Genomic DNA, 27,960 nt, shown 5'->3' with positions numbered 1-27,960 from the left:
GCTGAATCAGTAGGATGCAGTAGTGTGACTAATTTTCCCTCCTCATGTCCAGTATGAGTGTAGGCGGAGGAATATTTTCAACAGTTGAAACATGCCTCATAAAAGTTAAGTAGTTTTATAACATAATTTATAAGTCCAGCACAGCTATTAAGAGGCCTAGTCTTGAGCAGTAATGTGCTGGCCCAATACATCTTGGACTAAACTATTAAAACAAAGTGTTTCCGATTCTATCAGTTTTTGGCAGCATGTTATTGCTCTAGGTTTTTGTATTTGCAAAATGCGATCAAACTTTGCAAAGTATTTCCTGGAAATGAGGAAAGCAAAAAAAAAAGTTGAATTCAGTTGTACACTTCTGGAAAGAAGGATTTCTTTTCATTTTTCCAAATAAAAAAGTACCCAAGCATGTCTTTATTTTTTAAAAAACACCGTAACACAAGTTTTACACCATTTGTTGTGCTATGTTATTGCTTTCATTGGTACATGTTCCTCAATTGCCCTTGTGGTCTGTTTCTGAGAAGTGTTTCTTCAAGATTCAGTGCTAATTTGACATTATTCTTTCAAGCAAATTCTTACCATGCTAATAGTTATTAAACAAAGTCAATCTCTAAATCAAAAAACAAAGCCTAAAGGTAGGAGCTAGACTTTTTCTATATTGGTAAATATGCAGCTGGCGACCTGCTTTGTAAACAATTCTGTGCCTTATATGCCATTGAACACAGGCCTGTGCGGTCTGTACTTGAAAGAAAAAATTCTGGTTTCAGCTCTTGAATGCTATATACCTGCAAAATGCTGGTCCTTCACATTCTAGCTTAACTGTTTCTCAGGTAGGTAAAATGGCTTTTATAGTTGAATGGGCCCACAAGTTAGAAAATTTTCAACATAATGGTAGCATACAGAATCAAGTCTGTGTTTATTCTGTGTGTTTACGCTTATTGACATGTTGCTGGATTACAGGTCCTGTTCAATTGATTCATCAATTGTTTTATTTATATCCCACCATTACTCAAGATGGTGACACTTGAAGCAAAGGAGGCCAGCCCCATGGTCAAAGGGACCCGGGATTTCTACCAGAACAGCAGACCAAAATTGTCCTTAAGTGGAAATTTGAGAATGAAACAGGCAGAACTTTGTTATGTTCTGAACAATCTTACTCCATGTAGCAAAGAGTAATGCCTATGCATATGGCTAATTTCCCTGCTGGAAAGAATAAACGTAGACAACACAGTGGTAATTTTGCAAAACAGAATCAGGCACGTCCAGTCATAATGAGCATGTGCAATCCTAAGTCTTACGTACTTTTTCCAAATTCAGAGAATTTTCACTACTCTAGACCCTAGCTTGAAAGGATTCTGTTTTTGGACAGTAACTCCCAGATGGCTGCTTAGATTATGAAATTTTAAATCTAGAGACCAGAGTCTGGACACGTTTTTTGGACTATAGTTCTCAAAGTTCCCTAACCAGCATTGTCAGTGGCCATTGTCAGTTACTGGATTTTTTTCCCCAAAGCTCTGAAGTAGGCCTCAACTTATTTGGCTTTGTTTTGGCTTCACACATCCCAGTTTGAGCTTCAGTTAAGATTTGGATCTCACATCTCATTGCAAGTTTGCCACTTCGTGTGTGCATTTGTTTTCAAGATCAAAAGTCAAATGGTCCTCATTTTGAAGCCAATCTCAGGCAAACTAGAATTGCTTGCCAAGCCAGATTTTTCTTTCCAGTGGTGGTTTGCGGGAAAATCAAACTGAAGACTCCTAAGGGACTAACATGTTCTGTTGACTTGAATGGGATGTAGTCATAGCTAACGTTAATTGGACAGCAGCCATGTTTTCAGTGGTTCTGTCTTCTCCCTCTTGAGCAGTTACGGTTTTATATCAAACAATCACAAATTTTATAACATCATATAGTGTCATCCTACTCCTATTGAAGTCAGTGGCAGGCATCCCATTGATTTCAATAGAGGAGGATTAACACTTTATACCAGAATAAAAAGTATATCAAGATGTGATTGAGATCATACTTCTAGGCATGTGGTTGTGAGCTTTAGGGGACTCATAGTACTTGCTTCATCTACAAGGTCTTGCTAGCTCCAAATACTTCTTTAATCAAATATTGATCTAAGCCAGAGAGAACAGCTTCCTCTTCACCATGGAAAAGCATTAGTTGAATTCACATTGTTATGTCTCCTGTTCTGCACCTCTCTTTGAATCTTTGCCATACTGGCCAGTTGAGTCCTATTGCAAGCACATTGGAAAATACACTTTCCCTGAAAGGCTGTAATATCCCTCTCCCTTTCCCAGTTTGTCCCTGACTTCTGGTAATGTTGATCAAAGCAATTGAGGTCAAGAATGATTGGTAATGTCAGAATGAGTGGATTCAGGAGGATCAGCTGATCTTCAAAGTCAACTGGTTTGGAAACAAGCCAAGCAATTTCTAGAATTTTTCAGGGGTTGAGGAGATATTGACTCTTATTTCTAAGGCCTTCAGCGAGATTGGAGTTGCTGATTTCTACATTTATGTCCAAATATATACACAGGTGCATATAAGAAAGATGGATGTGCATCACCATATTTATCCATGTACTAATAAATGCACTTTTGAAAATGCTGGTCACAGTGTGAATTGCTGATAAGGCAGTAGTTGTTGAGCTTTCAGTTGTCCATTGCTAAGAATAGACATTATACATTTATGATCCTAGTAGCTGCCAAACTTTCATCTGATCAAATGCTGGAATTTGTAACTCAGACAGGGGCATTCAGAATGCACAAGCAGAGAGCTCTAGTGCCTCAACCAGGATGACAGGATGCAACCATGACAGTTAAAGTGGAATTCTGTAGTGCGAAAAGACCTAGACCAGTGGTTCTCAACCTGTGTGTCCCCAGATGTTTTGGTCTTCAACTCCCAGAAATCCCAACAGCTGGTAAACTGGCTGGGATTTCTGGGAGTTGTAAGCCAATACACCTGGGAACCCACAGGTTGAGAACCACTGACCTAGACCATAGTACAGGTTGAGCATGACTTATCCAAAATGCTTGGAACCTGAAATGTTCTGGATTTTGGATTTTCATATATGTACATAATAAGGCACCATTGAGATGGGAGCCAAGTTTAAACACAAAACTCAATTATGCTTCACAGATGCTTTATACACATAGCCTGAAGGTAGTTTTATACAATATTTTAATAAGTTTGTGCATGAACACTCAACCATTAGAAAACAAAGATATTATTTTAGCCACCCATCTGGACAATTCAGGATTTCCAGATAAGGAATACTCAATCTCTACATTATTCTGAGGTCACACAACTAATTACTGACTTCACTTTTGAAGCAACAGTGGGGGACATTCTTCAGGAGAACTTCTCAGGGGCTATATACTAGTGAGAAACATTAGGATATTTTTCCTTGAAACTCCTACTGCTAGTTAACCAAGCCTTAGAAAAGACAGTCCAACCTTTTAGCAGAGAGAGGAAGCTATGGGGCAGAGGTATCATGGGAAGAAGGGCACATGCATCTAGACACAGGGTTGGTCTTGATCCAAGGGCTGGAGGTACTTCACCCTTGCTCTAAAGGAGAAGATGGCATTGCTCCAGGATTCCTTTTTATGCAAACAGCATAATGTGGGCAGGAGTGCCAAGATCAGGGAACATTCTGATCTAGATGATGATTGCTTGTTTTTTTTGAAAAAAGATTGTTTCCAAAATTCACATCCAGATTTGTTTTGAATCAGTGCCATCCTCATGTATTGTTTCCTGACTCTGCATCCAACCATTAGGGTTCATCAGAGGTTGAGTCAGAAATATTCTTTAATGTTTGTTAGCTATAGCAAGTTTTTAAAAAGCCAGTAAAAGATCTTCTGCTATTCAGATCTCCAGTGAAATCAATTCTGGCAGTCTATATAAAAATGTAAATCATGATCCTTAAAAATCTAGCTGCATTTTGAAAAATGGAATAACAATGCATTTCTGAAACCGGGTCTTGTTGTCCACATTCATGATGGAAGAAGTCATTTGAGGACTGGAGCACTACTTTTCTTTGAACCACAGTAGTTGGGGGATTCTGGGAGTTGGGGTAAAAAGAAAGAGCAACTTTCCCAAGAACTCTTGAGAAAGAGTAAAATATTGTTGTTGCTAAATACAAAAAATTTTTAAGTAGTAAACCATAACTACTCAGATTAAAAACACACTTGCTTGCTCCTTATTTTTAGTATTCCTCATGAAATGGGTATTCAGGGTGGTCCTTCCACCTGTAAGGAATTGAAAGCAAAAATTAACAGTGACATTTAGCACAATAAATAACTACCAGGACATACTGCTTATTTTGGACATAATCTGCTGGTGAGTTTTCTTTGCACAAACTGCATATTGAAATGAATGGGAGCAGTATTAGAGCACTGTTGTTTTTCCCTGCACAGGAGAACATGGAGTTTGTCAGACTCTTGTCACTCACGGGAGGGCAAAGTGAGACCCCTAAGTGCAATCCACAGTCCCCAGCCTCCCAGAATTGTTCTTAATCTTGAAGGAATTCTGATTTGTAGGCCAGGTTCCCCAAATAGCCTACAAACATCGTAGTTTGCTGCACCCAACCATTCACAGCCCCTCAACACCAGAGAGAGAAAGAGGGAATCCAGCAAAATGGTGGCCACATACAATGTTATATCATTGTCTGTTGTGGGGGAGGCACAGACATGGCTCCTGCTCCTCTTACATTTGCCAGTCTCTGATGTAGCTCAACAGGACTCTGAATTGTTAAATAACTTGAAAGAGGCCCCCGTATTGGTGGGTGATACATTCCAGAACATACAATGTGAGCCCTATTGAAATGAATGACTTCTGCCAAAAGTTACCATAGAGTCACATAGGGAGACCTAGAAAATTTCACGAGAGGTATCATTTTTAGGAATTTACTAGGTCTACCAACATGCATCTATATAAATTTCTAGCAGAAGCATACCATAAAATCACCTGGAGGTCCTAGCAATCCTAAAGATGACATTTTTTATTGAATGTAGGTAAGAGAAATGGCAGAAACCAGGCCTGTGGGTATGGGAGTTGTATTGCATAAAAATATAAATAAAAGTGTCATCAATCCAGTTTTAAAAGCATTATGCTCTTAACTTGACCATTGAGATCATGTTTTAATAATTATTGGTCCTTCAGATATTTTGGATTACATCTCCTCAAAACTTTTACCTGCCCTTTAGCTATACTCATTGAATTTTATAGGAGCACGGATGGCAAGATATTTTGGGAGAGCAAATGTTTTAAACTGAAGTAGCAAAATAAAGCAAAATATTGTATACTAGGAATTTATAAAGCAAGAAGTATATTGTACATACATACTGAACAAGTACATTATTACAATAATGTTATAATTTTATACAATTTAAAACTCTTCCCATGGACCATCACATTTAATGGATGGATGATTGGTTTTCAAAGATGTTGGTCCATGAGAAAAACAATCAAATTGTTCATCCATTTAAGGATCAAACAAAATGGCAGATGTCAAATTCTACAGAATTTTTCACCAGGTTGAGTGGCACAGAAAAAGAGGAGATGGATAATCCAAAAGGTCAGCTAGGTGTTGTGACTATGAATTCTGCTATTTAAAGTAGGTTCTAAAATAGAGATTTACAAATTGGATGGCTAACCAAATGTATGTTTTACATATAGCCGATCACACCATTTGAAGACTAGGTAACATTGACCAGATATGTTTAATAACAAGAGCTGGTCGTGTCTTGGGAAAACTATGCATTTCATTCAGGGCAAGAGATGGATCTGAGTTGCACCTTTTGAACTCTTCTTTCCCCCCCTTTCCCCATGCCTTTTGTTCCACCCAACCTCACAAAGAGTTCTGGAGAACACCAAAGCCTGCACACTTGGATCCAAAAAAAATGTGGTTTCACAAATCCATATCCTAGTTCTGTGTGGAAAGAACTGCAGTCCAATTGTGCATGGATTTAGCTTCAGTTCCTTGAGCTGGCCAAGACTAAACTTCTCCTTTTCAGTTTGGCACCAGGACATGTTGCCTCTTCCTCCACCCCCATTAGACTGCCAGGCATCCAATTTAGACCTGGCTGCCTCTTCTAATTAAACTGTTGGGACTCAACCTGGATCCTGGATGCCTTCTTTCGTTATGTAAGGATATTAATGGCCCAAGAAGCTTCCAGGAGCCTAGGGAGTGAGATGCTGTTCAAAAGGGATGCCAGCATCATTTTGTGCAATTGTGTTCAAGTCCCACTTGCTGTAGACTTGACAAAATTTGGTGGGTGTTCCCAGGAAGAGCTAACCTCATATAATTTTGTGGGCTCCTAAATTTTTACTGTGAGTGAATGTATTTTTCCACATTTCCCAGAAATAATTAAGAACATTTTTCAGCTTTAAGATGAAAAGACAACTTGGATGAGGTTATGGGGGGGGGGGGGGGGGTAACATGCATCACCTTCTTGATGCTTTCAGTTAGATCATCAATTCCACATAATATAGTCAGTCCTTCACACTAACTATTAATGGATCTTTAATACTACAGTCACCTAGTGGGTTTCTATGGTGGGTTCAAACTGGTCTCCAGAGTCATAATCCAGCACTCCAACCACCACATCAAGGTGGCCCTCTTGAGAGACGGACCTCATTCAAAAGAGCAACATGGCACAAACTGATACAGTCTCTACCCAACTTGATGCTGTCCCTATGTGCTTGACTGCAAACCTTTGCATTCATCACTTACTAAACTTTAATTCAACAATTTGTGAGAGTCTGAAAATGAGACAGTAGTAGACTACGATACACGTGTACACAGAAAGAAAATTATTGCTGTGATTGTTAACATAAGACAGTGTTAATTTATTAGTTTATTTCCTTTCTTGCTTTTTCTGACTGAAGGGATAGGCAGTGATGAGAAGTCCTGAAAACTGCAGTTTTACAATATCCAAAGGTTGTTACTTTGCCCACTCCAAAAAAGGGACTCCTTTAAGTTGCCACTGTGCTATCACAACAGTGATGTGAACTCTGAACACTTCACTGGACTGTATGTTCCATTCCTTGCTGCATCTCTGCTCCATTGTCACCCTTGGTTCAACATATGGCATCACCCTTACACTAATAGAAATGTTACTGAGGAATTATCACAAGAAAATGTGGTAAAGAGACTGCTTTAAATTAGTAGATCAGCCTTCAATAGTACAAGCTACAGCAGAGATGGATGACCTAATGAACTAATGTACTTGTTGTGTGCCTTTAAGTAATCAACTTATGGCAACCTAAGGTCACCCTATTCTGGGGTTTTCTGGAGCTGAGAGAGTGTGACTTGCTCCAGGTCACCCAGTGGGTTTTCATGGCCTGGAAACTGAACCCTGGTCTCCAGAGTTGTAGTCCAATTGATCTATGGTTAATTGAGAAATTTATTCAAGGTAAATGATAAATCCAGCCCAAGATGGTGGGACAGGGAGATCATAATTAATCAGAGCTGGCACAAAGTTTGGCAAACCAGAGCTGACAAAAAAAAATGGGCAAAATCCTTCCTTATCCATGTAGCAATGCAGAACATATGGTCCACACAGGTATTTGTCCTCTTTGTCCCCAAGAATCTGTCTACCAAATCTCCATCCTCATTCTACCCAATGGTACGGCTGGCCCTGGATGCTCTTGGGACCTCAGACATTCAGCAGCTGCCAAGAGATGACAACCTCTGATACTGAGGCTTGTTGTGCCCAAAGCTGACTACGCACAACCTCATCCAATTTGATAGATATTTCTAAAAATCAAGTCATGTTAGACCTTATATTTCACATGTTCCACATTTGGAATTATGCTGGTACTTACATCAACAGCTCCACATAGCGGATATTTTTATTCAGAGCTTCTATTTCATCCATTTCTTTCTCGGTGAGGCAAAAGTCAAAGATCTTAGCAGAAAAGGAGGAGGAGAAAACCAAGCATTATTTTCTGTTTATACAACTGGTGATTGAGTATGATCTTAAGCTTTTCATTCTCACTCACATTTATTTATTTACTGCATTTGTATGCCACCTTTCTCCCAGAGAGGGACCCACAGTAGCTTCTAAAAATAATTTTTCAAAAATTCACAAGTGCAATTTTAACTAACAAGTCTAATAAGGTGCGTTAGACAGTATAACATATAATGTCCCAGGGTAACAAATGTGTTGTCCTCCAGATGTAGTTGAATTGGCTATCTTGGCTAGATCTACTGTGAGTTTTTCTTTATATTCCATCCCATATCATATTGACTCAGGGCAGCATACAATAAATGTAATGTCCAATTTAAACAATATAAAATTGGTGGGACACAGGACTCAGTGTTCAGGCAGGTATATATAGGGAGAGACACACCTTCAAGTATCAAGACCCCAAGGTCTTTGTTTCATTAGCCATAATCATCCCCTTGAAATCAGACTATACATGTATCAATAGTCAGTGCAGCTCCTCTGGGATCAGTGTTACATGGTTTCTATGAAATATTCCAATCAACTAGAGTCCCAGATTAGACTGGCATTTTACCTGGAAATTTTCTCTAATACGTTCTGGATTGAAGCTTTTGGGAATGACCACCACCCCTCGCTGTATGTTGAAGCGGAGTGCGACTTGAGCTGCTGTCTTGTTATATTTTTCGCCAATGGCATTCAGAACAGGGTCGTCTAAGAGTGGAGGCGAAGACACGTTTACCCTTGTTATGGGGACAGGAAACAAACAGATTTTTCATATATTTTACAAACCAACATTCTAAGCAGATCTGTTGTCAAGATGAGTATATTATTTTTGGATGGTTTCCCAGGTTTGAAGTCTTTTTCAGGCTGGGTCCTATTGTTGATACATGCAGGGTTAGAACAACAGATATCTTTGCCAGGTGGCAACATATATGCTAACAATTTATGTTTCTATAGTAACAGACAAACAGAGAACTGGAAGGGATCTCAATGACCATCTAGTCCAACCATCTACTGGTGCCAAAACATATTTCTGAAGCTCTTTTGAGAGGTAACCATCTACCCAGACTGCCAACAGATTATGGCCCATGAAGAAGGAGGTCTAAGAAATACCATGCCCCTTGCTCCATGACAGTATTGTTTGATGGTCTTCCAGACAGTTACTTGGCAAGCACAGAAATCTATGGCTCCCTTGCCACTTTGAGAGTAAAAAGGTCATGAAGGAGCATTTTAGAGATGGCTCAAGAGAGATGTTGGGCCCAGCAGTTCCAAACGCTTCCATTTCCTTGTGGGACAAATAACATGCTACTGCTGGGGTTGCTGCGATTTGTTCATCCACCCCACCCCACCCTACCCCACACACCCCAATATGGGTGGGAGGCAAAGACTGGAAGGAAAAGATAAAGAAAATGCCAGGACCCATTTCAACTTTGTGGCACCAGCCAAGCAAGGCTCTAGCTTCAGCAATTTGCCTCCCACTCCTGTCCTCAGTTGGTCTGCCCTGCCTGTGAATCTGAATGATAGAACAGACCAATGCACGGAGAAGAGATCATCTAGTTGTTTTCTACTTTGTCTATGAATTCATTTTATGATTTTATTTCAAGATCTCTTTGTGTTAGCAAGAATTTGTTCACAGTTAAAGCAACGATTTCATTACTATTGTTACTTCATCTATATGGGACAGTCAATAACTTTCTAGGTCACCCAAAACTGTAGCTCTGGAAGGGGTCAAAATAGGGGCATCATCCCCCTCCATGAGTTCTCTCCCTCAATCATGTTTTTCTTTCCTCTCCAAATTTCTAACATTTGAGACAATGATGTCCTGAAAATCCTTCATATCTAGAATTCTTGCATTTTCTTTATTTGCATTATTCCTTTGGGTATCTAAACTGTATTTCTAAATGCTCAAATGAAATTTTAAGTTACTCCAATGCCAGAAATTGAGAAATGAAAGAAAATTTTATTGGAGGGAAAAGATCTTTTGTGGAGGGCAACGTCCTCAATTTGTTCCTCATCCCATAGCTACTGAGAGCTAAGCTCTTATACCCAATAAAAAAAACCCTAATGGTGGTGGCTGGGACTTTTGTAACAGACTCTCCAAAGAATCCAAACTCCTGCTGGACTTTTACAAGCAGAGTGGAAGTGAGGGAGGAACAGTAGATTTTGCTCTCTTTCCACCTCCCTAGTCTTTTTGATTTCTCTCTTTAAAAATGAACCCCTTCCTTCTGAATTCAATTGATATAGAACTGTAACTTGTTTGCAGCGGCTGTTTAAGATGAACAATACTTAGCATGGAAAAATTAAAATCCCTCAGAGAGTCTACCTAACCTGACCCTTTTTAGGAATAGCTCTTTAGGAATAGTTTTCTTCCCACCAATTTCCTTCACCAGCCTTGCCACAGAATGAAGATAAAATAGATTAGCTACCTAACTACCATTTCTGAATTAGAATTAAACTCCTATAATAAAACCTTTATAAGGAGCCCCTGGTGGTGCAGCGGATAAAACCACTGAACTGCTGAACTTGCTAACCAAAAGGTCGGTGGTTTGAATCTGGGGAGCGGGGTGAGGTCCCACTGTTCGCCCCAGCTTCTGCCAACCTAGCAGTTCAGAAACATGCAAAAGTGAGTAGATCAGTAAGTACCACTCCAGCGGAAAAGTAATGGCGTTTCATGCAGTCATGCCAGACATATGACCTTGGAGGTGTCTACGGACAACTCTGGCTCTTCGGCTTAGTAATGGAGATGAGCACCAACCCGAGTTGGACACGGACTTAATGTCAGGGGAAAACCTTCACCTTAATAAAACTTTTACTTTGTTTTTCCAAGTTTTGGGTGCCTTTGGTTCTCTAGCAGGGCTTCTAATTGCCGCACACACTATCTTGGGATCTACAGCCTCTTCTAGTATTCTTTCTCTATTTCTCTCCCTGCCTCTCCCTTTTTGGGTATGGACTTCTCTTTCCAGCTCATATGGGGAGAGTCAACATATCATTTGACACCTGTAATGTTCCCTCAGTTACCACATGTTTGCAGCACAATAAAAACAACCCCTTACCAGCTTGCGTCTCTTGAGGTCCCTAAAGGGCTGTATCCAACAAGGACAATCTTGTGCTGTCTGCAAAAATCCAAAAGTTTGGATTGGGTGAAATATGGATGGCACTCAATCTATACAGACAAAATGGAGAAGACAGGATTTAGATTCTGGGTTAATAAATGCTATTAAATGCCAAGTTTCCACCTTTGTGCTTTAAAATAGAAAGTGCCACTGAACTAATTGTAAAGAAAACATGCTGAAAATCAGACTACAACAATACCTCCATTCACATCTTATGTGACAAGTAATTATGATTCTTTTCTTTCTGTGTCCTGATTTTACAGTGAAAACATACTAGGTAACATTATTATACTTTTCTATGGAATCCAGTTGGAGAACTAATGTACCAGCAGTTTTCTGGCTTCAGTTTGTTAATCTGCAAGGAAGCACCATGGGATATTGTTCCTCAACTACCAACCCAATGGAAATGCCTTCAGTTCAAAGATGACAATTGTGTGGATTCAAATCAGAGGATCAATTCACATAACAATTTGAACTCATTAAGAGCATCATTTTGTGACGTGAGGCTTTTTTGGAATGTAGGGTTCAGCTACTCTCCAATGGCTTCAAAACTAATAAATTTGGGCTAAGCTTGAAAAAGTTACCAGGAAATATATATTCCAGAATCCCCCTCCAAGCAGCATTGCCACTGACTTTGCTTGCTGGGGGGTTCTGGAAGCTGTAGTCACCTCAAACTCAAGAAGCACTCTGAAGCACAGAAGGATGAATTTTTGTCAGCACTGCAAAATGAAACCAGAGACCAACAATGTATTGATTAAAATGTATCTGTTTCATAGAGTTGTTCCAGTTTATCTCAAGACTTATGACAAAAGTGTGACATTTACTGCAACAAAAATCCCCATAAAGCTTGAGCTGCAGTCTATATTATCCTGCCATTTGTTTGAACTAAAGATGCTGAAAGGGGGTGGTGGACAAGGCTTTAGTGAGTTTAGTCCCTGTGTTTCAACTACAAATTTAAGCGGGTGGAACACACTGACCTTTTCCAGTTGCCAAGAAAACTGTGTTCCAGCCCTTTCAACACAGGGTTTTGTCTAAGAAGTGCTTGTAATTTATTGCCTCCTAGATAGCCCACAACTATTAGTCATTTTTGATGACACAGCTTTCTTAGCTTCAGAACATCTCATTTATAGTTGTTACTAATCAAGAAGGTGCCCTGAATGTCACAAACAAGAAGTAATAGACTGCATTTGTTCACTCTCTGTCCAATATCAAGGCCATGCATGGCCTGATGAAGACCAGCAAGAGCTGTCACTCAAGACCTTTTTTCAATATGGTTTCCCATGTGGTGACCACCCCCAATGGTCTCAGCACAGGGCCAATATATCTTGTCCTCCACTCACTGGTCAACTTGTCCAAGGCCCCCAAAATGAGGAAAACAACCCCCAAATCATAAGTGGACAATTTTTTTACTTTCAAATGGACTAAAAATATCTTTAAAATATTTAAAAGCAGAGAGCTGCAACTTATTGAAAAGCACTTTTAGAGTCTTCCAGGAGTTGGAGGAGCACTTAAACCCCAAGGGGAGATAGGGCAGGTTATAGATAAAGTTTTATTATTAATTATTAATGGGTTGAGGGTCCCCATGCACCCTACAAGGTGGCTTGTTAGCAATGGATTCGAATTACAAAAAAGGAAATTCCACTAGAACATTAGGAAGAACTTCCTGAACGTATGAGCTGTTCAACAGTGGAAATAACTGCCTCGGAGTGTGCGGGAAGCTCTTTCCATGGAGGCTTTTAAACAGAGGCTGGATGGCCATCTGTGAGGGGTACTTTGAATGTGCTTTTCCTGCATGACATTTCCTGCATTATAGTGGCACATAAACACATAATCACATTTCTCGCTTGTTTGACTTATTTGTGTCCCACAGGCATTTGATTCATTGGTGGCTGCTGAATGAGCAAGGATGGGAAAGGTTTGATCCATCATGGTTGCTTTATATTTTTAAATACTTGCGTTGAATGTCAGGTTTTATTGCTATTACCTGGTTGCTAACAGGTTTGTGCTTCAGACCTGGTTTGTTCAGAATCATCTCCAGCTGCCGACGGTTAAAGTTGGACACACCAATGGATTTTGTCAGCCCTGCATCTTTACATGCTTCCAAAGCCTGCCAAGATGAAACAGACAAAACAATGGAAAGACAGCCATGTACTAAATATACGGTTATTTTGCAAAGAAAGGTAGAAGATTGAACAAAAGTGAGGAGGCTGGAGAAACAATAGGATGTAGAGGAGACAACAGAAGGTTAGGATGGCCTAGAAATGACTTTGAGAAAGAAATGATCTTGGCGTAAGACCTGAAAAATGACAGGGAAGAGATATAAGAATGTGGTCATTCCATATGTGGTTATTCCATATGTAAGAGCAAGATGGAAGTAAGAAAAGGGGAGATGGAAGGCAGAAGTCAACAGGAAGAGGAATAACAGAAAACCATAACAGTGGAAGACGAGATGAGAGAACAATGCCACTGGCTTTCAGGTTAGTGAGATGCCAAATCTTTAAGCTTTTAAAGAGATATTCAGAGCACTGAACCTATTTTGTGGGTTGGCTGCAGCATCTTGGATAGCTTTCTAAACTTCAGACTAAAACCCAGAGATGATTTATTATCTCACTAACATGGAAACCATCAGTATGAGAAAAGAGCCACAAGCCATAAGTAACCATATTGTGAAAAGTATCCAGAGCTTTGTAAAAATTACTTTGTTGGATTTTAGTTTCCAGGGCACCTCTGCCTCATGACCATTGTCAGTTCTGGAGGGCTGGTTATGGGAATTATATCCTTTCTGAAAGCATTGAATGTATGCAACTTTTTATTTGCTTTGGTTTTCATACACTAATGTTTATTTCAGTATTTATTGATACATAATTACATATTCATTCATGTAGTCCTTGTAAAAGAAATCATTTCTGAGGTGCAAAATCAGCTAGACTGAGTGTTCTGTTCAGTTCTGCTTTTGATTAGAAGCCTATGAAGCAAGAACAGATAGTAAATGAGGCACCATGGGGGAAAAAACCTCCTCCAACAATCCTCTCTAACAGCATGCTTTCCAGGTGTACTGGAGTGTCTCTCTCCCAAATGTTAAACACACACACATTTACAATAATATTATGTGCCAACAAATCTACAAAGGGGGTGTAAGTAATAATGTGATTCTTACTGTGTGACTTTAAAAAACCCAGTATAATATATATGGTCATTAACAGAACTATGCGAGTCTTCAGATGAATACAAAATGATCGGTTACAAAAAGTAAATTTCTGACATTGTCTACATAGAACTCTGAGAAAAGCTAAGCAGATGAGTGACTTTTCCTTCCTATCACTAAACAGAATATTTTTAGTCCAGTTGGGTAAGGACATATTAGAATAGGAGTGAGAATTATGTGGCTCTCTAGATATAGTTGGATTGAACTTTTCAGCAGGCCTAGTCACCCTAGCCAGGATGGAGAATGGTGTTAGCTGCTGTCCAGAGGATTCCCACCCACGCCTACTACAAGATAGAAGACACAACCATTGTAGATACACTGAAGCTTCAGAATTTCTCACCTCCCAAGTGGCACATAAGTCTGTCTCATGGTACAGCCATTTCCCATTTTCATCCATAGGATAGATGACCTCTCCAGGCTAGAAAAACAAAACAAAACAAGCATTTGGATGGAGGGTTAGTAGTGGGAAAAATGGGAAGAAAGAATATCTACCTGTACTTACTAAGCACAAAAGGTTCCTTTGGCATTTATGTACAGATGCTTGTACCCGGAGGCAGGTAACAAAAGAGATCTGTCCACAGATGAACAATTTCTATTGCAGGGGTGTTCCTTTACACATGGATGTGGATCTTACAGCTTTCCAGGTGTGGCTGGACTACAATCCCTCAGAATTCCTTTCTATTCCATTACATTACCGGGAAGGCTGTAGGGTTCCCAGTCTTGGCTAATGGATTGTGTGTGAGGCCAGGCCTTATGTTAACCATGTTTTTCAAGGAGTGCTGAATAGTATACCTTTTAAGAAAAAACATAGTTGGGAACAAGCAGCTCCTGACTCTCGCAACCCTTGATTACGGTTGCCATTTTGTTCCTAGTATGAACCTATCTGAAATTCAGGAGAGGAGTCAAGGAGTCAAGATGAAGTATACCGGAGATGCAGCCCAGCATCATGTGGAGGCCTGCATGAATCCTGCCAGGTTTTTTTGTTTTTTGTTTTGCTTTTCTGTAGACTACATAATAATTAGTTTTGAGGTTCAGGTTGCTGAAATGTAGGACGTATAACTGAGAAACATGTAACTGGAAAAATATCCTTGTAGCCATGCCATAGGAAAGGAAACCATAAAAGGCCAGGGTGTTTACAGCTGTTATTAGAGTTGCTAGGGTAATACCATCCCAGATCTTGAGGTTTCAAGTCAAAACCTGCAACCAGGAGATACAAGAATGACCCTCATAGCCATTGGGGATACATTCCTGAACTTACTGTAAAAACAAGAAATTGTGGATAAATGCAAACCCTATTGAAATGAATGACATCTGCCAGAAATTGCCATAGAGTCTCACTGGAGGACATAGAAACGTCACAGAAAGGTCTCCTATCTTGTAATTTGTTAACTCCTCCAGCATATTTCTATGGCAATTTTTTGGCAGATGCACCACAGAAAATTGTCTGGAAAATCTAGATGGGGCTACACCTATTCTCATTGTGACCCCTGAGAGCTTTGTGCATGTCTTCTTGGTAAAGTGACAAATGTTTTGCATGGTTTCTAACCATTCAGTAGTAAAGCTCAAAGGGCGGTGATTTGAAAACCAGTGTATGTGGCAGCAACCAAAAAGAATGAGATGGTGTATTGTTGAAGGCTTTCATAGCCGGAATCACTGGGCTGCTGTGATTTTTTTGGGCTTTATGGCCATGTTCCAGAAGCAATCTCTCCTGACGTTTGGCCCACATCTATGGTAGGCATCCTCAGAGGTTGTGAGGTATATTGGAAACTAGGCAACCTCTGAGGATGCCTGCCATAGATGTGGGCCAAACGTCAGGAGAGATTGCTTCTGGAACATGGCCATACAGCCCGAAAAACTCACAGCAACCCAATAAGATGGTGATTAGCAAAGATGGAGAGTTTATTCAGGCCACATCTACATGAACTGCATTATATGGTCAGTGTAGACACATATAATCCAGTTCAATGCAGTTAAACTGCATTAGATATTCTACAATGTAGTTCAATCTTCAAGCCGCCCTGAGTCCCCTCGGGTGAGAAGGGCGGGGTATAAATGTTGTAAATAAATAAATAATATAAATTATAATGGCAGTATAGATGGAGCCTCAGAGTCTTCAGAGTTTCCATCGACGCCCTCTAGGAGGCATTCTAACACAATTCTTCCCTTTACCTTAAAAGCCATTGGCAGTTCAATGATGTAGAGATCAACATAGTCCAGCTGTAAAGTCTTCAGTGTCCTCTCCAGAGTTGGACGCACCAGGTCTGGTGGATGACACGTGTTCCATAACTAAAGGGGGTGGGGGGAGGAAAGAAGAGGAATAAATGAATTAGAAACTTTTTTTAAAAAAAGTGAGCACATTAAAAAGAAAAGAGTGCCAAAATCCAATGATAACAATCTAATATAATGTACAGTAGGCCCATATAGCACGTGAAGGATCTGTTCCAGAACCCTTCATGTAAGACAATTTTCTTGTTGTCTGGAACACTCTTTTTCTTCTCTGAAATGAACAATGCCTCAGGCTCCATTCAAGCCATTAGGTCTCCCAGAACTGCTCTGGGGAACCTAAGAAATGCCTTGAGAAGTCTTCCCTCTAGGCTTCCACTGCAATTGTAGTTGATCTCTGATCAACTTTGGGGAAAATTTCCAGCAGGAATTGATTGAGAGCCACAGTGGAGACTAGGGAGAACACATTTTCTAGGTCCTCCAGGATGATTGTTTTGGTGTTGGGTTGTAGCTATATATTTGCAGTGAACAATACAATAAAGCGTGAGCTGGAAAGAGTAGGATTCTACTTTAACCAGTCCTACAAGAGGCAAGGTCAACAGCAGCTTCCCCCAGAATCCCTTACTGATTATATATGAAGAGCAAAGCAGAAAAGATGGGGGGGGGGACTGTGAAGATTATCTCATCAGCTACCCCCCCCCCCAAAACATGTTAAAAAAGATACATCTATAAGGCTGGCCACCAAAATGGAAAACATGGAAAGTAAAGGCTGATGAAAGAACAAAAAATGGCTCCTGGATGCATTCTGGGAGAAACTTTCAAGTGGCTTCTAGAAAGTTCAAGTTCCTTTTCTTTACTTATGCAAAACTCAGATGACCTAGTTCTTTATTTTCACATGTGCATGTTGTCAGTGTTCTGAAGAAAAAGTTGTCTGAAACATGATGAGATGCTCCTTCTTTTTGGTGTATGTATATAAGAACCTATCCCTATTTATTTCTCTTGTTTCTCCTGTTATTTCTCTTTCTGGTACCAAATTTTCTCATAAAAAAGCAATACCCAGGAATACATCTAATTCATTTGTGGATGTATACCTGTGTTTGACTCTTTATTCTTTTTGGGGCATAGCATATTTGGTGCCAAGGAGGGTACTAAATACTGAACCCATTGCTACTATCTTGCTGATTTTCCAACTGGATGTCTTGTTTGGAATTAGATTTTTGAAAACCACTTGCAGCAAATGTCACTGATACTAAAATAGGCACTGCTTATGGCTTAAAAGAAACCAGCTATCTTACTATACTCCCTCTTGCCGATAAAAAAAAGAGAGATCACATGAATTGCTTCAAAACATGTGTGTGTTTGTGCCAAAAGTGAACATCAGTGTCAACAGAGACTGGGAATGCAACACTATAATACACTGGTGTTCGAAGAGATGTAATGAGCTCCTGCAGCTTTGGAGATATGGCAAGCAAGATGATTAAAGACCAGCTGGTTAAAAAATAATAACCAGGCCTCCATATCAAAGAGTGCATAGACTTAGAAGCTAGCCTTAAATTGTAAAAAAAAAAAAATGATTATGAACCAACTGGAGACATTAATCGGCAACAGCTAAAATAACTTGCATGCAAAAGTAAAATAAGAGCTTGGAAAAGTTACTTTCTGGGAGTACATTTTACAGACTTCCCTGTTATCAGAGCCAAATGACATCTCAAAGCTCTGAGTAAGAAATGCTTCAGTTTCATGCAACCTGCCAATATGCAGATGTTGATACTCTTTGCCAACCAGTCATTATTACAATGAGATGGCACTTATCTATTTGGCAGTCAGCTTCTTAACTTCAGATACTGCTCAAATTCCAGAAGTCTAGCTGCCTTGAGGAATCAGGCTGTTGAGGTCTTTTATATTGGTTTTCATAGAATCATAGAGTTGGAAGAAACCACAAGGACTATCCAGTCCAACCCCCTGCCATGCAGAAATACGCAATCAAAGCTTTTTGTTTCCTAAAAAAATAGAACTTTGTCAATGTATTCTCAGTTGTGATGATTTATAGCTGTGGTTTGTACTAAGTGGAAAACAGAATTTACAAAAATCATCCTTATGTGAAGGAAAGGGAAGGAATCATTCTTAAAATATACCGTGTTTCCCCGAAAATAAAACAGTGTCTTATATTAATTTTTTCTCCCAAAGATGCGCTAGGTCTTATTTTCAGGGGATGTCTTATTTTTCCATGAAGAAGAATTCACATTTATTGTTGAACAAAAAAATAAACATTTTTTATATACTGTACAGTAGTTGTCATCACAAACCAGCATAACCAGAAAAACTGAGTTCTATCAAGAATTTCTTGTTACTACTATTATTTCCATGTACAACACTCTATGGTACACAAATTTACCAATCCTGCATGCTCTGGTGTTCTGTTCGGCGAGCATGCTTCCAAATAAAAACGTTGCTAGGTCTTACTTTCGGGGGAGGCCTTATATTTAGTAATTCAGCAAAATCTCTACTAGGTCTTATTTTCTGGGGATGTCTTATTTTAGGGGAAACAGGGTACATCAGCAACATAGGGTAACAATGCTGAGCAGGGTCAATATAAAGCTGTGCATGTCTACCTAGAAGTAAATGCCTCTTAGTAAGCCCATTGGGATTTACTCCTCTGTCATTGTGTGCAAGTTGAACTTTGGAATGTTTCTGGAACTACAATGGCTATGCCTGGCTGGTGAATTTGGGGAGATGCAACCCAGAGTAGTGGCATTCCCAATTTGGGTTAGGGTCTGTGAATGAGTACATGGGGAAAAGGAGTAGTTGTTGTCTCTGTTATGGGCCTTCATTTCAAACTTATGGTGACACAAAGAAAACTGTCTTGGCAAGATTTGTTCAGAAAAGGTTTGCCATTGCCTTCCTCTGAGGCTTAGGGAGTGTGACGTACCCAAAAACACATCCAATGGAATCCTGGGGTTTGTAGTTTGGGCAAGTGCAAGAGCACATTGGCTGAGAATTGTGCCTTCAAAGAATATGTTGATTTATGACTTTCTTAGGTAAGGAATACTCAGAGATGGTTTGCCTTCCTCTGAAATAAAACCTGTAACTTCTGGGGGTCTCCCATCCAAGTATTAAATGGGTCTGATCTTACTTAACCATCAAGATCAGCTAGGATCTGGGTCATATCCCAGGATTTGACAGGACATGGTGAAGGCTGTTAATATGGAATCACACCACTATGTTAGTGCAGTGTGAAGGGGCCTCTGGTGTCTCTCCAATATTATTTTCACTTTCTTAGAAGAGAAGATGGAGGGAGGGAGGCAGAAATCTGTGTTCTAGGAAAATCGGAATGACATGCCCTGCAAACAGCTATGGTACATGAAAATGTTATGCAGTGGTCTTTTGGTCAAGTCCAGCAAAGTTAGCTTAGGATGGCTGAATTTCCAATGGATAGGAACAAAATCTGGAAAAGAAAGGATATCATTGTATGATGTATTGCGTTCAGAGCTTGAAAACATGACTTTGTTTGAACTAACTGCCAAAGTCCTTCTGTTAGCATGGCCACTTCAAATCCTGGATATTGTGATCACAGAAAGCCAGCTCCACCAAGCTCTGAAACAGATGTTGGCTATTTTCTTAAGTCAGGAATTGAATAATTAACCTGTCAGTCACGAATCATGATCGGCAAGCACTACCCTTTTCATCATTCCTTAATTAAATGTAGTGTTTCAAGATAGCAATCTAGGTACCAGAGACATCCCATTTTCAAGAAAATCCAGTCTTGATGCCAAAACACGGTCATTTCCTGCTCTCAGCAACAACTCCAGTCATTTCCAGGACAGATCAATGAACAACTTCAGAGATTGAGCTTTTCAACAGAATCTGGGTTTTATTTTCCCCCTGTAATTTATTTCCAGGGTGAAGGTTAATTGTAGCCACCTTTGTGATTACCATTCCTCTCTTCTGGATGTCTTTTAAATATTGGAGAGGGTCCTCCCTAGCCCCCCTTTCCAACTGTCTAGCTTACCTACCAACAGATGTACCCATGAATTTCCTTTTTTACCCTGAGAAAAACACAGATGTGATAGTTGTAGGCAGAGGCGGTCCAACCATAAGGCGAAATAGGCATTTGCCTGTGGCGCCATCGTCCCGGGGGCACCATCGTCCTGGGAGGAGGGCACCACTCTCCACCTCCTTCTCTTTCGGGCCTTCCGGCCAGCGCAGACCCACCTTCGCACCACGCAAGCCCACCTTTGGGGCCTTCAGAGATTGTGAGGTCTGTAGGAACTTGGAAGCTAGGTATGTGGGGTTTATATATCTGTAGAAGGTCCAGGGTGGGAGAAAGAACTTTTCTTTGAAGCAGGTGTGAATGTTGTAATTAATCACCTTGATTAGCATTTAATGGCCCTGTGGCTTCAAGGCCTGGCTTCTTCTTGCCTGGGAGAATCTTTTTTTGGGAGGAGTTAGCTGTCCCTGATTGTTTACCGTCTGGATTTCTTCTGTTTTCAGAGTGTTGTTCTTTATTTATTGTCCTGATTTTAGAGGGGTTTTTTTTAATACTGAGGGCTATCTGGGTTATCTAAGTCCACACTGCCCTATATCCCTGTTCAATGTTTAGTGCTAAATTTGCAAATATAGTAATTCCTACATAACATTACCATGTATTGAACTGCTTTTTCTATTGATTTGTTGTAAAACATGATGTTTTGGTGCTTAATTTTTTAAATCATAATGTAATTTGATGTTTTATAGGCTTTTCCTTTATACTTCCTTATTATCCAACATTTTCGCTTATCCAACGCTTTTATTTTTCAGTGATTGGTTTGGGGGGGCGCCAAAATTCTGTTCGCCTACACTTGAAAAATACCTAGGGCCGGCTCTGGTTGTAGGTTCTCTCTTATGACAATAGTTGAGGTAGGAAGGGGCCTTTTAAACTCTCTAATTTTACCAATGTATCACCAACATCTCAGGATCTGTTGCTGGAGTGGTGGCTGGTGAGAAGGGGGTGGGAGGGAAACCACTAGTCTAGCTACATTGGTTCTCCAGATGTTTCTGACTACAATTTCCACAGTTCAGGAGACCATTGGGTCACCACCCAAAGTGGGCCCTAACACAACAGGAGTCTGGCATCTTCAGTGGTGGTCCTATCCTTATGGCCAGAATGGTCAACTGTAGAAGGCTGGGGAGCTGCATTAATCCTCCCAAAGAGCTTACAGGAATGAACCTCTCAACTGAACCTACTACCATTCAGAAAAACACTCCCCCCCCCCCTCTTGAACAACCTTCACAGGGCATAAGGGCATTGTTTTAGCACAGTGGTTCTCAACCTGTGGATCCCCAGGTGTTTTTGCCTGCAACTCCCAGAAATCCCAGCCAGTTTACCAGCTGTTAGGATTTCTGGATGTTGAATTCTAAAACATCTGGGGACACACAGGTTGAGAACCACTATTTAGCATGTTATGAGGTCTTCCTTGACAATTTTATGCTTATGAAAACCACAAGAGATGAAAAGAAATCATTTTTTTCACTTCCTTCATTTTCAGTTTTTTTCAATTACTATAAAATGAGTTAAAAGTGTAAAAACAGTGTGCACTCTATTAACTCAGCAAGCTGGACTGGAGAATAGTTTGCTACATCTTGTTCTTCCCAGTAGGCTCAGTCGAAAGTAAAATGCTGCAGCCTCTCTTTGCTTGTATGCTGTTCTTCATTAATAACTTTTTGACATTTTGACAACATTTGGCCCCATCACTCCCAGTTCCAATCTGTGAAATGTTGGAGGATGTGAAAATCCTTACCCAACTCGTTAGTTCCCCAACCCATTCCATGCAGTAAAAATACATAATAACTTAAAGTAAATAACTAATAATTTGTTCTCCTTTCATTGCACATCAGATCTGTTGCCTAAGACAACCACTTTGCTCTGTTCTTAGAATTGCACATTAAGGCCAGCCACTTATATCACATTTGATATCACATTGATTAATATTTAGTTATTAAGTTTGCTAACTTTGCCACAATAAAATATGTCTTCACGCTTGAGTTTTCCCTCAGTGATTTTCTCCCGGATGGCCTCTCCCACTTCATGCTCGTTGTAATACACATAGGCACCGTCGATATGGCGATAACCTGCATCAATGGCTATTTTCACAGCTTGTGCGCAAGTGCCTTTGGGTGTCTACAAACAGAAAAAAGATAAATATACATGTTTAATTTTCATACTTATACCCTACTTCTTAAATGGAGGACATTGTAGTTTGGATGTATCATGAAATGACACAACTCTTTGGAAAAGATGGTAAGGCTCAGAAAAATTGAAAGCTGTAAGAAAAGTGGAAGAGTGCATTATGGATATATTAATTCCATAAAGGAAACCAGAGGCCTAACTTTTCAAGACAGACCAGACCTGTTGATAGCCAAGCCCTGGTGGTGACATCTCATCCTAAGTATCACCCAAATTTGATTGACTTGATGACAAATAGCACATAACCCAACTCCCAATTATTCACAGTTTGCAGTAACACCTCCAGATTTATTTTATTTATTTATTTTGCAAAAACAAAAGTTGAGTAAATTTGTAGGAAAAACAAATCCCAAACATAAATGTGCCCTAGCCACACAGCTTGGGGAAAAATGTATTTTGGGATTACAACCAAAATTCCCAGACAACAAGGACAAATGCAACTCATTTACTCTTATCATCTAGTCTCCCTGTTTTACCACACTTAGCTTCCTTCAGTGCACACAGTTTAGTCATTTGGGAAACATAAAGGGGAATGAAGATTCCAGAATAGATATTGTTATATTTCAGAACAGCAGAGATGTTACCGGAAGGATCATTTGTTTTTGCCATACCCTCCAAAGATCTTGATTTGCAATCGCAGCCCTGATTAATTCTCCACTATCTCACTTTTTCAGCTATTTCAAAATGTCCCAGTTTCTCTCTCCTCCTCTCATTTCCCCCCTTCATCTTCGGTTTATTTCAACTGGTACAAATTTATTTCAAAATGCAAAACCAGTTTGCAATGTATAAAACCAATAGGGGGAGATGAAAAATAGGGTTGCTTTTGCTTGCTATTATCAGTAGGCTCAAGCAAAAGCAAATACCTGCAACTTTTCCTAGCTTGTGTTCTTCCTCATTAAATAACATTTGTCATCATGATAATACTCTTGACATTGCTTGGCCACATGCGTTCCAGTTTTTGTCTGACATTTGGGAAGGGACATTCTTGTTCCTCCCCAACCTTTGTACACATACCAATATTATCTTCATAAAAGCAGCTCTGTGAAAGTTAGGCTGTGAAAGCACGATTGGACCAAGTGTATTTTTGTATCTGAGATTTGAACCACGCTCTTCCAAAACTTGTTCAATCCTTTCATCACAATATGTTACATAGATTTAGATTTAGACTGATTGATCTAACTAGCCTAGTCATCTTTTCTGACTTATGGTTAGAAGACTGCAAACAGAGCTCCTTGACTAGCTAATATTCAAAGTTCGAGAAAGTTGTTGGAGGCTTTCATGGTCGGAATAACTGGGTTGTTGTGAGTTTTTCTAGCTGTATGGCCATGTTCTAGCAGCATTCTCTGCTTGAGAAAGTTTCTTTTCTTTCCCATTTTTGCACTACACCTCCCAGAATTCCCCAGCCAGCACTGACCCATTTCAAAACTCTGGGAAGAAGAGATGCGGTGTAACTCACTCAGCCTTCCCTTTCTGGCAGAACAACCAAAACACTCTGCTGCTTATTGTAGTGTGAAAGTGTATCTGTTTTAATGGGGGAAACGATGTCAGCCAATTATGGAAAAGAACATAATGCAACTTGGGCTTTTTGGTGCAACACTAAGATTAGGAGAGGAGACAAATGGGGTCCAGCACCTCAAACCCATACCGGCTTCCAACCATGTTTCTTGATTGTGCTTATAAAATCAACTTAGTTTGCATAACCACAGATAAAGCCCTGACATATTCCAGATATGTGGCTTTGTAGGATTTGGCCAAGGCGACACTGGAAGTAGTAAGTCTTGTTGTTGTTGGCAGTGTTTCACTGGGTTATTTTACTAGGACTAGTACAAAAATTGTGGAGCTGGCAATTCTGAGGACTCTCTGTACCTTTCCAAAGAGGACACACTAATTTAAATGAGTGGTTCTTTTGCTCTCTTGCTCCAAGCAGTTTGGCCTTTCTTTTGTGAGAAAAGGGAGATGATTGCTTCATAAATCAGGTCTTTGCTAGGATGGAAGGGGGCATGAGGAGAACCATTTAGCTGGCCTGTTTACAGCTTTGCTAACAAGTTCAATATACTGCTGAGTTGAGGCCATTGCATAGGTAGAATTGGTCAGAAAGCTCTAATTTATTAAGGTGAGTCAGTAAGAGGAAGCATGTTGTAGTGATTTGAGTGTTAGACCACAACTCTGGAGACGAGGGTAAATTGCAGACTCGCAGCTCCAGGAAACCTGTGAAAACCACCTTAGTGTTACCATAAGTCAGAAATTACTGGAAGGTATAGACCAACAGAAAGAGATATACTGGATCAAAATAAACCATTAACCCACCAGGATAAATGACTAGAGTACACCATTAATTTTTTTTAAAAAATGCCACAACACCAATTTAATTGATACATTTTTTAAAAAACTAGGTCAGTACTTAGTACAAAAAACATACATACACTGTCCAAATTTTCACATATGAAAACAGGACAAGGATGTCCAAGCAACATTAGACTGTTGTCATGGTGGCTGATGTTATCGTTGATGAACAACACACAATCTAGGAGAGGCTGTAGCAGTTTGTTCCCTCAGCCCTAGAAAACCCTGTCACGGGTTCATCTAAGGCAGAGGTTCTCAACCTGTGGGTCCCCAGATGTTTTTGGCCTTTAACCCCCAGAAATCCTAATAGCTGGTAAACTGGTTGGGATTTCTGGTAGTTGTAGGTCAAAACACCTGGAAACCCATAGGTTGAGAACCACTGATCTAAGGGTTGCCATAACTTGAAAACACACAACAATACTAAAATAAAGTTGCAGCTCTTTGTTGCCTCCAGGTCATTTGATTGTTACATTATGCATATATATAAAAGATAGCAAAGTGACCTAGAGGCAACTGGGTATGTACATGTGGTCATATGTTCTTAAATGTCACCAATTATCCAATTTAAAATCGGCAATTTTGAGAACTACTTCTTTATTATTATTATTATTATTATTATTATTATTATTATTATTATTATTTCTTCATACAGATAACAAAACAATACACTGCAAACCTTTGCCATCTAAATGATAACACAAAAACTAATTACAAACTTTATGGCTGGGATGCAGGTTCCAATTGTGATTCCCTTTACCATATATCGTAATTAATTACCCTTTTAAACCCCCCATCCCACCCACCCTTACCACCCTCTTCCAACCCCCCTCCCACCCCCATCTGGGTTGCTTGAATCAATACATTGATTTAATTGTCTGGAAGGCCTGATTTAAAGTTTTGTACCTATCTTTTCCTTCCGTTTTGTCGATTAAACAAGACCATTTCCTATGCCAATCTTGTCTTGACTGAATATTCAAATATTTATTTTTCTTTTCATGGATGAAATCATTAATTAAATATTCAGAGAGATACGACCACCAGGTTTTCAGGTCCCACTTTGTTTTATCTTTCCACCCTCTGGCAATTGTGGCATGAATAGCGGCTATCATAAATTTTAATATATCTGACCATTGGTTGTTCCCCTCCTTTACCTCTATGTTAAGGGACAAAAATCGAGCTTTATCCCAACCTTTGCTCTAATATTTCCTCTATTACTGCTCTAACAGTATTATAGTATTTTTGGATTTCAGAGCAGTCCCACCACATGTGGGAAAAGGTACCAATTTCCCCGCATTTATGCCAGCATTTGTTAGAAATGTTTTTCATAATGTGAGCCAATTGATAAGGGGTCCTGTACCATTTTGAGATTATTTTCTTTTGTGTTTCTTTTATTTTTATATGTTTAATTTTTTGGGTTTTATCGATCCAGGAGTTTATTAAGTGTTCATTGAAGTTTATATCCTGTTTCCAGGCCTCTACTAAAGTATATTTTGTATTATAGGATAAGGCTATTAATTCCTTATATATTTCCCCTATAATGCCTTTCTCTTTTTCTATTTTCCAGCCAATTATTCTATCCATTGGGGCATCTAGAGTTTCTTTCTTTTTTATTTCATGTGCTTTTTGTGACAGGCCTACCCAAGCTAACCAATACTTTAAACCGCATTTGTCCTTTATCTTATCCCATTTTTTAATATCTCCATTAGGTTCCAAGAGGTCTCCTACCTTATTTATTCCATTCTCTTTCAGGGACCTGATTAAGTTCTTAAATGTTTTATCTTTGTTTTCCAGGGTTTCTAGCGGAAAGGGATCAATTTTATTTATTTGTAATTTATTTTGCCATCTTTTCCAAACCTGCACTGTTGAGAGAAGGGGGGGCATCTCTTAACTTTTTAAGCTCTTTTTTATCAATTTTTTCTCCCATAAATGAGCCCTTTTTCCAATCATTCAATTCTTTCTCTAGTTTCACCCATTTTTCCCCCCTTTCCAGTTCCTGCTCTATTAATTTAGCAATATGACATGCCTCATAATACAACTCCAGGGATGGGGCTCCCCATCCCGCCATTTCTTGGGTGCCATACAATATAAAATTAGAAATTCTATTTTTATTCCCTCCCGCTACCCATTTTTTTTATGGAACTGTCCCACTTCTTAAAAAGTTTTGCAGAAATGTTTACTGGCAGATTTTGAAATAAATATAGGAATTTGGGTAGAATCTTCATTTTATAAATTTTAAGTCTAGAGGTGATGTCCTGAAAATTCTTCCCCCAGATTTTAACTAATTTATTTGTCGTTTTCCATAAATGGTTAAAGTTTGATTGGCTGATGTTATTTAATTTTTTTGGAATTTCTACGCCTAAGTATTTTAGTGACTTCTTTCCCAGTTTCACTCCTATAATATCTTGAGCAATTCCTAGTTCTTTCAATGTTAGGTTCTTATGGAGAAATTCTGTTTTACCTAAGTTAATTTCAAGCCCTGAGATTTCCCCAAATTCCTTTATTAATTTGACCAAGGAACTTAATGACTCTTTCACCTCACTTAAAATTATCATGGCGTCGTCCGCATAAAGATTTATTTTTATTTCTTCCTTGCCTGCCTTGTATCCTTTGATGGTTTGGTCCTGTCTAATTAAATTTGCCAAAGGTTCAATGGCCAATGCAAATAATGATGAGGAGAGTGGGCATCCTTGTTTAGTTCCTCTCTTAATATTAATTTGTCTCAAATTAATCCCATTTACATTTATAACTGCCTTATTTCCACTGTATATCTCTTTTATTACATTACATATTTTTCCCCCATTCCACTAGCCTCACATATTTTACTCAAATATTTATGGTTTATTGAGTCAAATGCTTTATGAAAGTCAAGTTTAAGTATAAGCAGTTTAGAGCTATTAGCTGTGGCGTGAT

The 27,960-nt window shown here is 39.4% G+C and overlaps 1 protein-coding gene and 1 non-coding gene across 3 annotated transcripts in view; both read right to left on the bottom strand.

Annotated features, from left to right (window-relative positions):
• Nucleotides 1–1,891: 1,891 nt before the first annotated feature.
• mir1677a (microRNA mir-1677a) lies at nt 1,892–1,977 on the bottom strand. The gene is given in 1 exon segment (NR_129877.1): nt 1,892–1,977. It is a non-coding gene; the product is annotated as a microRNA mir-1677a (primary transcript).
• A 1,180-nt stretch (nt 1,978–3,157) lies between these two features.
• Nucleotides 3,158–27,960, bottom strand: part of akr1d1 (aldo-keto reductase family 1 member D1) — a 46,704-nt gene continuing 21,901 nt past the window's right edge. For both annotated transcript variants that reach the window (XM_062983083.1, XM_003220848.4), the window contains 8 exons: nt 22,474–22,641; nt 16,431–16,547; nt 14,602–14,679; nt 13,041–13,163; nt 10,997–11,106; nt 8,518–8,683; nt 7,822–7,904; nt 3,158–4,241 (listed from right to left, as the gene is read on the bottom strand). In XM_062983083.1, the coding sequence (XP_062839153.1) occupies nt 4,199–4,241; nt 7,822–7,904; nt 8,518–8,683; nt 10,997–11,106; nt 13,041–13,163; nt 14,602–14,679; nt 16,431–16,547; nt 22,474–22,641 (888 nt within the window). In that variant the 3' untranslated portion in view covers nt 3,158–4,198. The remainder of the gene's footprint in view (nt 4,242–7,821; nt 7,905–8,517; nt 8,684–10,996; nt 11,107–13,040; nt 13,164–14,601; nt 14,680–16,430; nt 16,548–22,473; nt 22,642–27,960) is intronic.

The sequence above is a fragment of the Anolis carolinensis genome, chromosome 5 (genome assembly GCF_035594765.1).
Source record: "Anolis carolinensis isolate JA03-04 chromosome 5, rAnoCar3.1.pri, whole genome shotgun sequence".
In the NCBI taxonomy this organism is placed as follows: domain Eukaryota; kingdom Metazoa; phylum Chordata; class Lepidosauria; order Squamata; family Dactyloidae; genus Anolis; species Anolis carolinensis.
The sequence above is the reverse complement of the archived record's forward strand: the minus strand, read 5'-3'. Positions and strand labels throughout refer to the sequence as shown.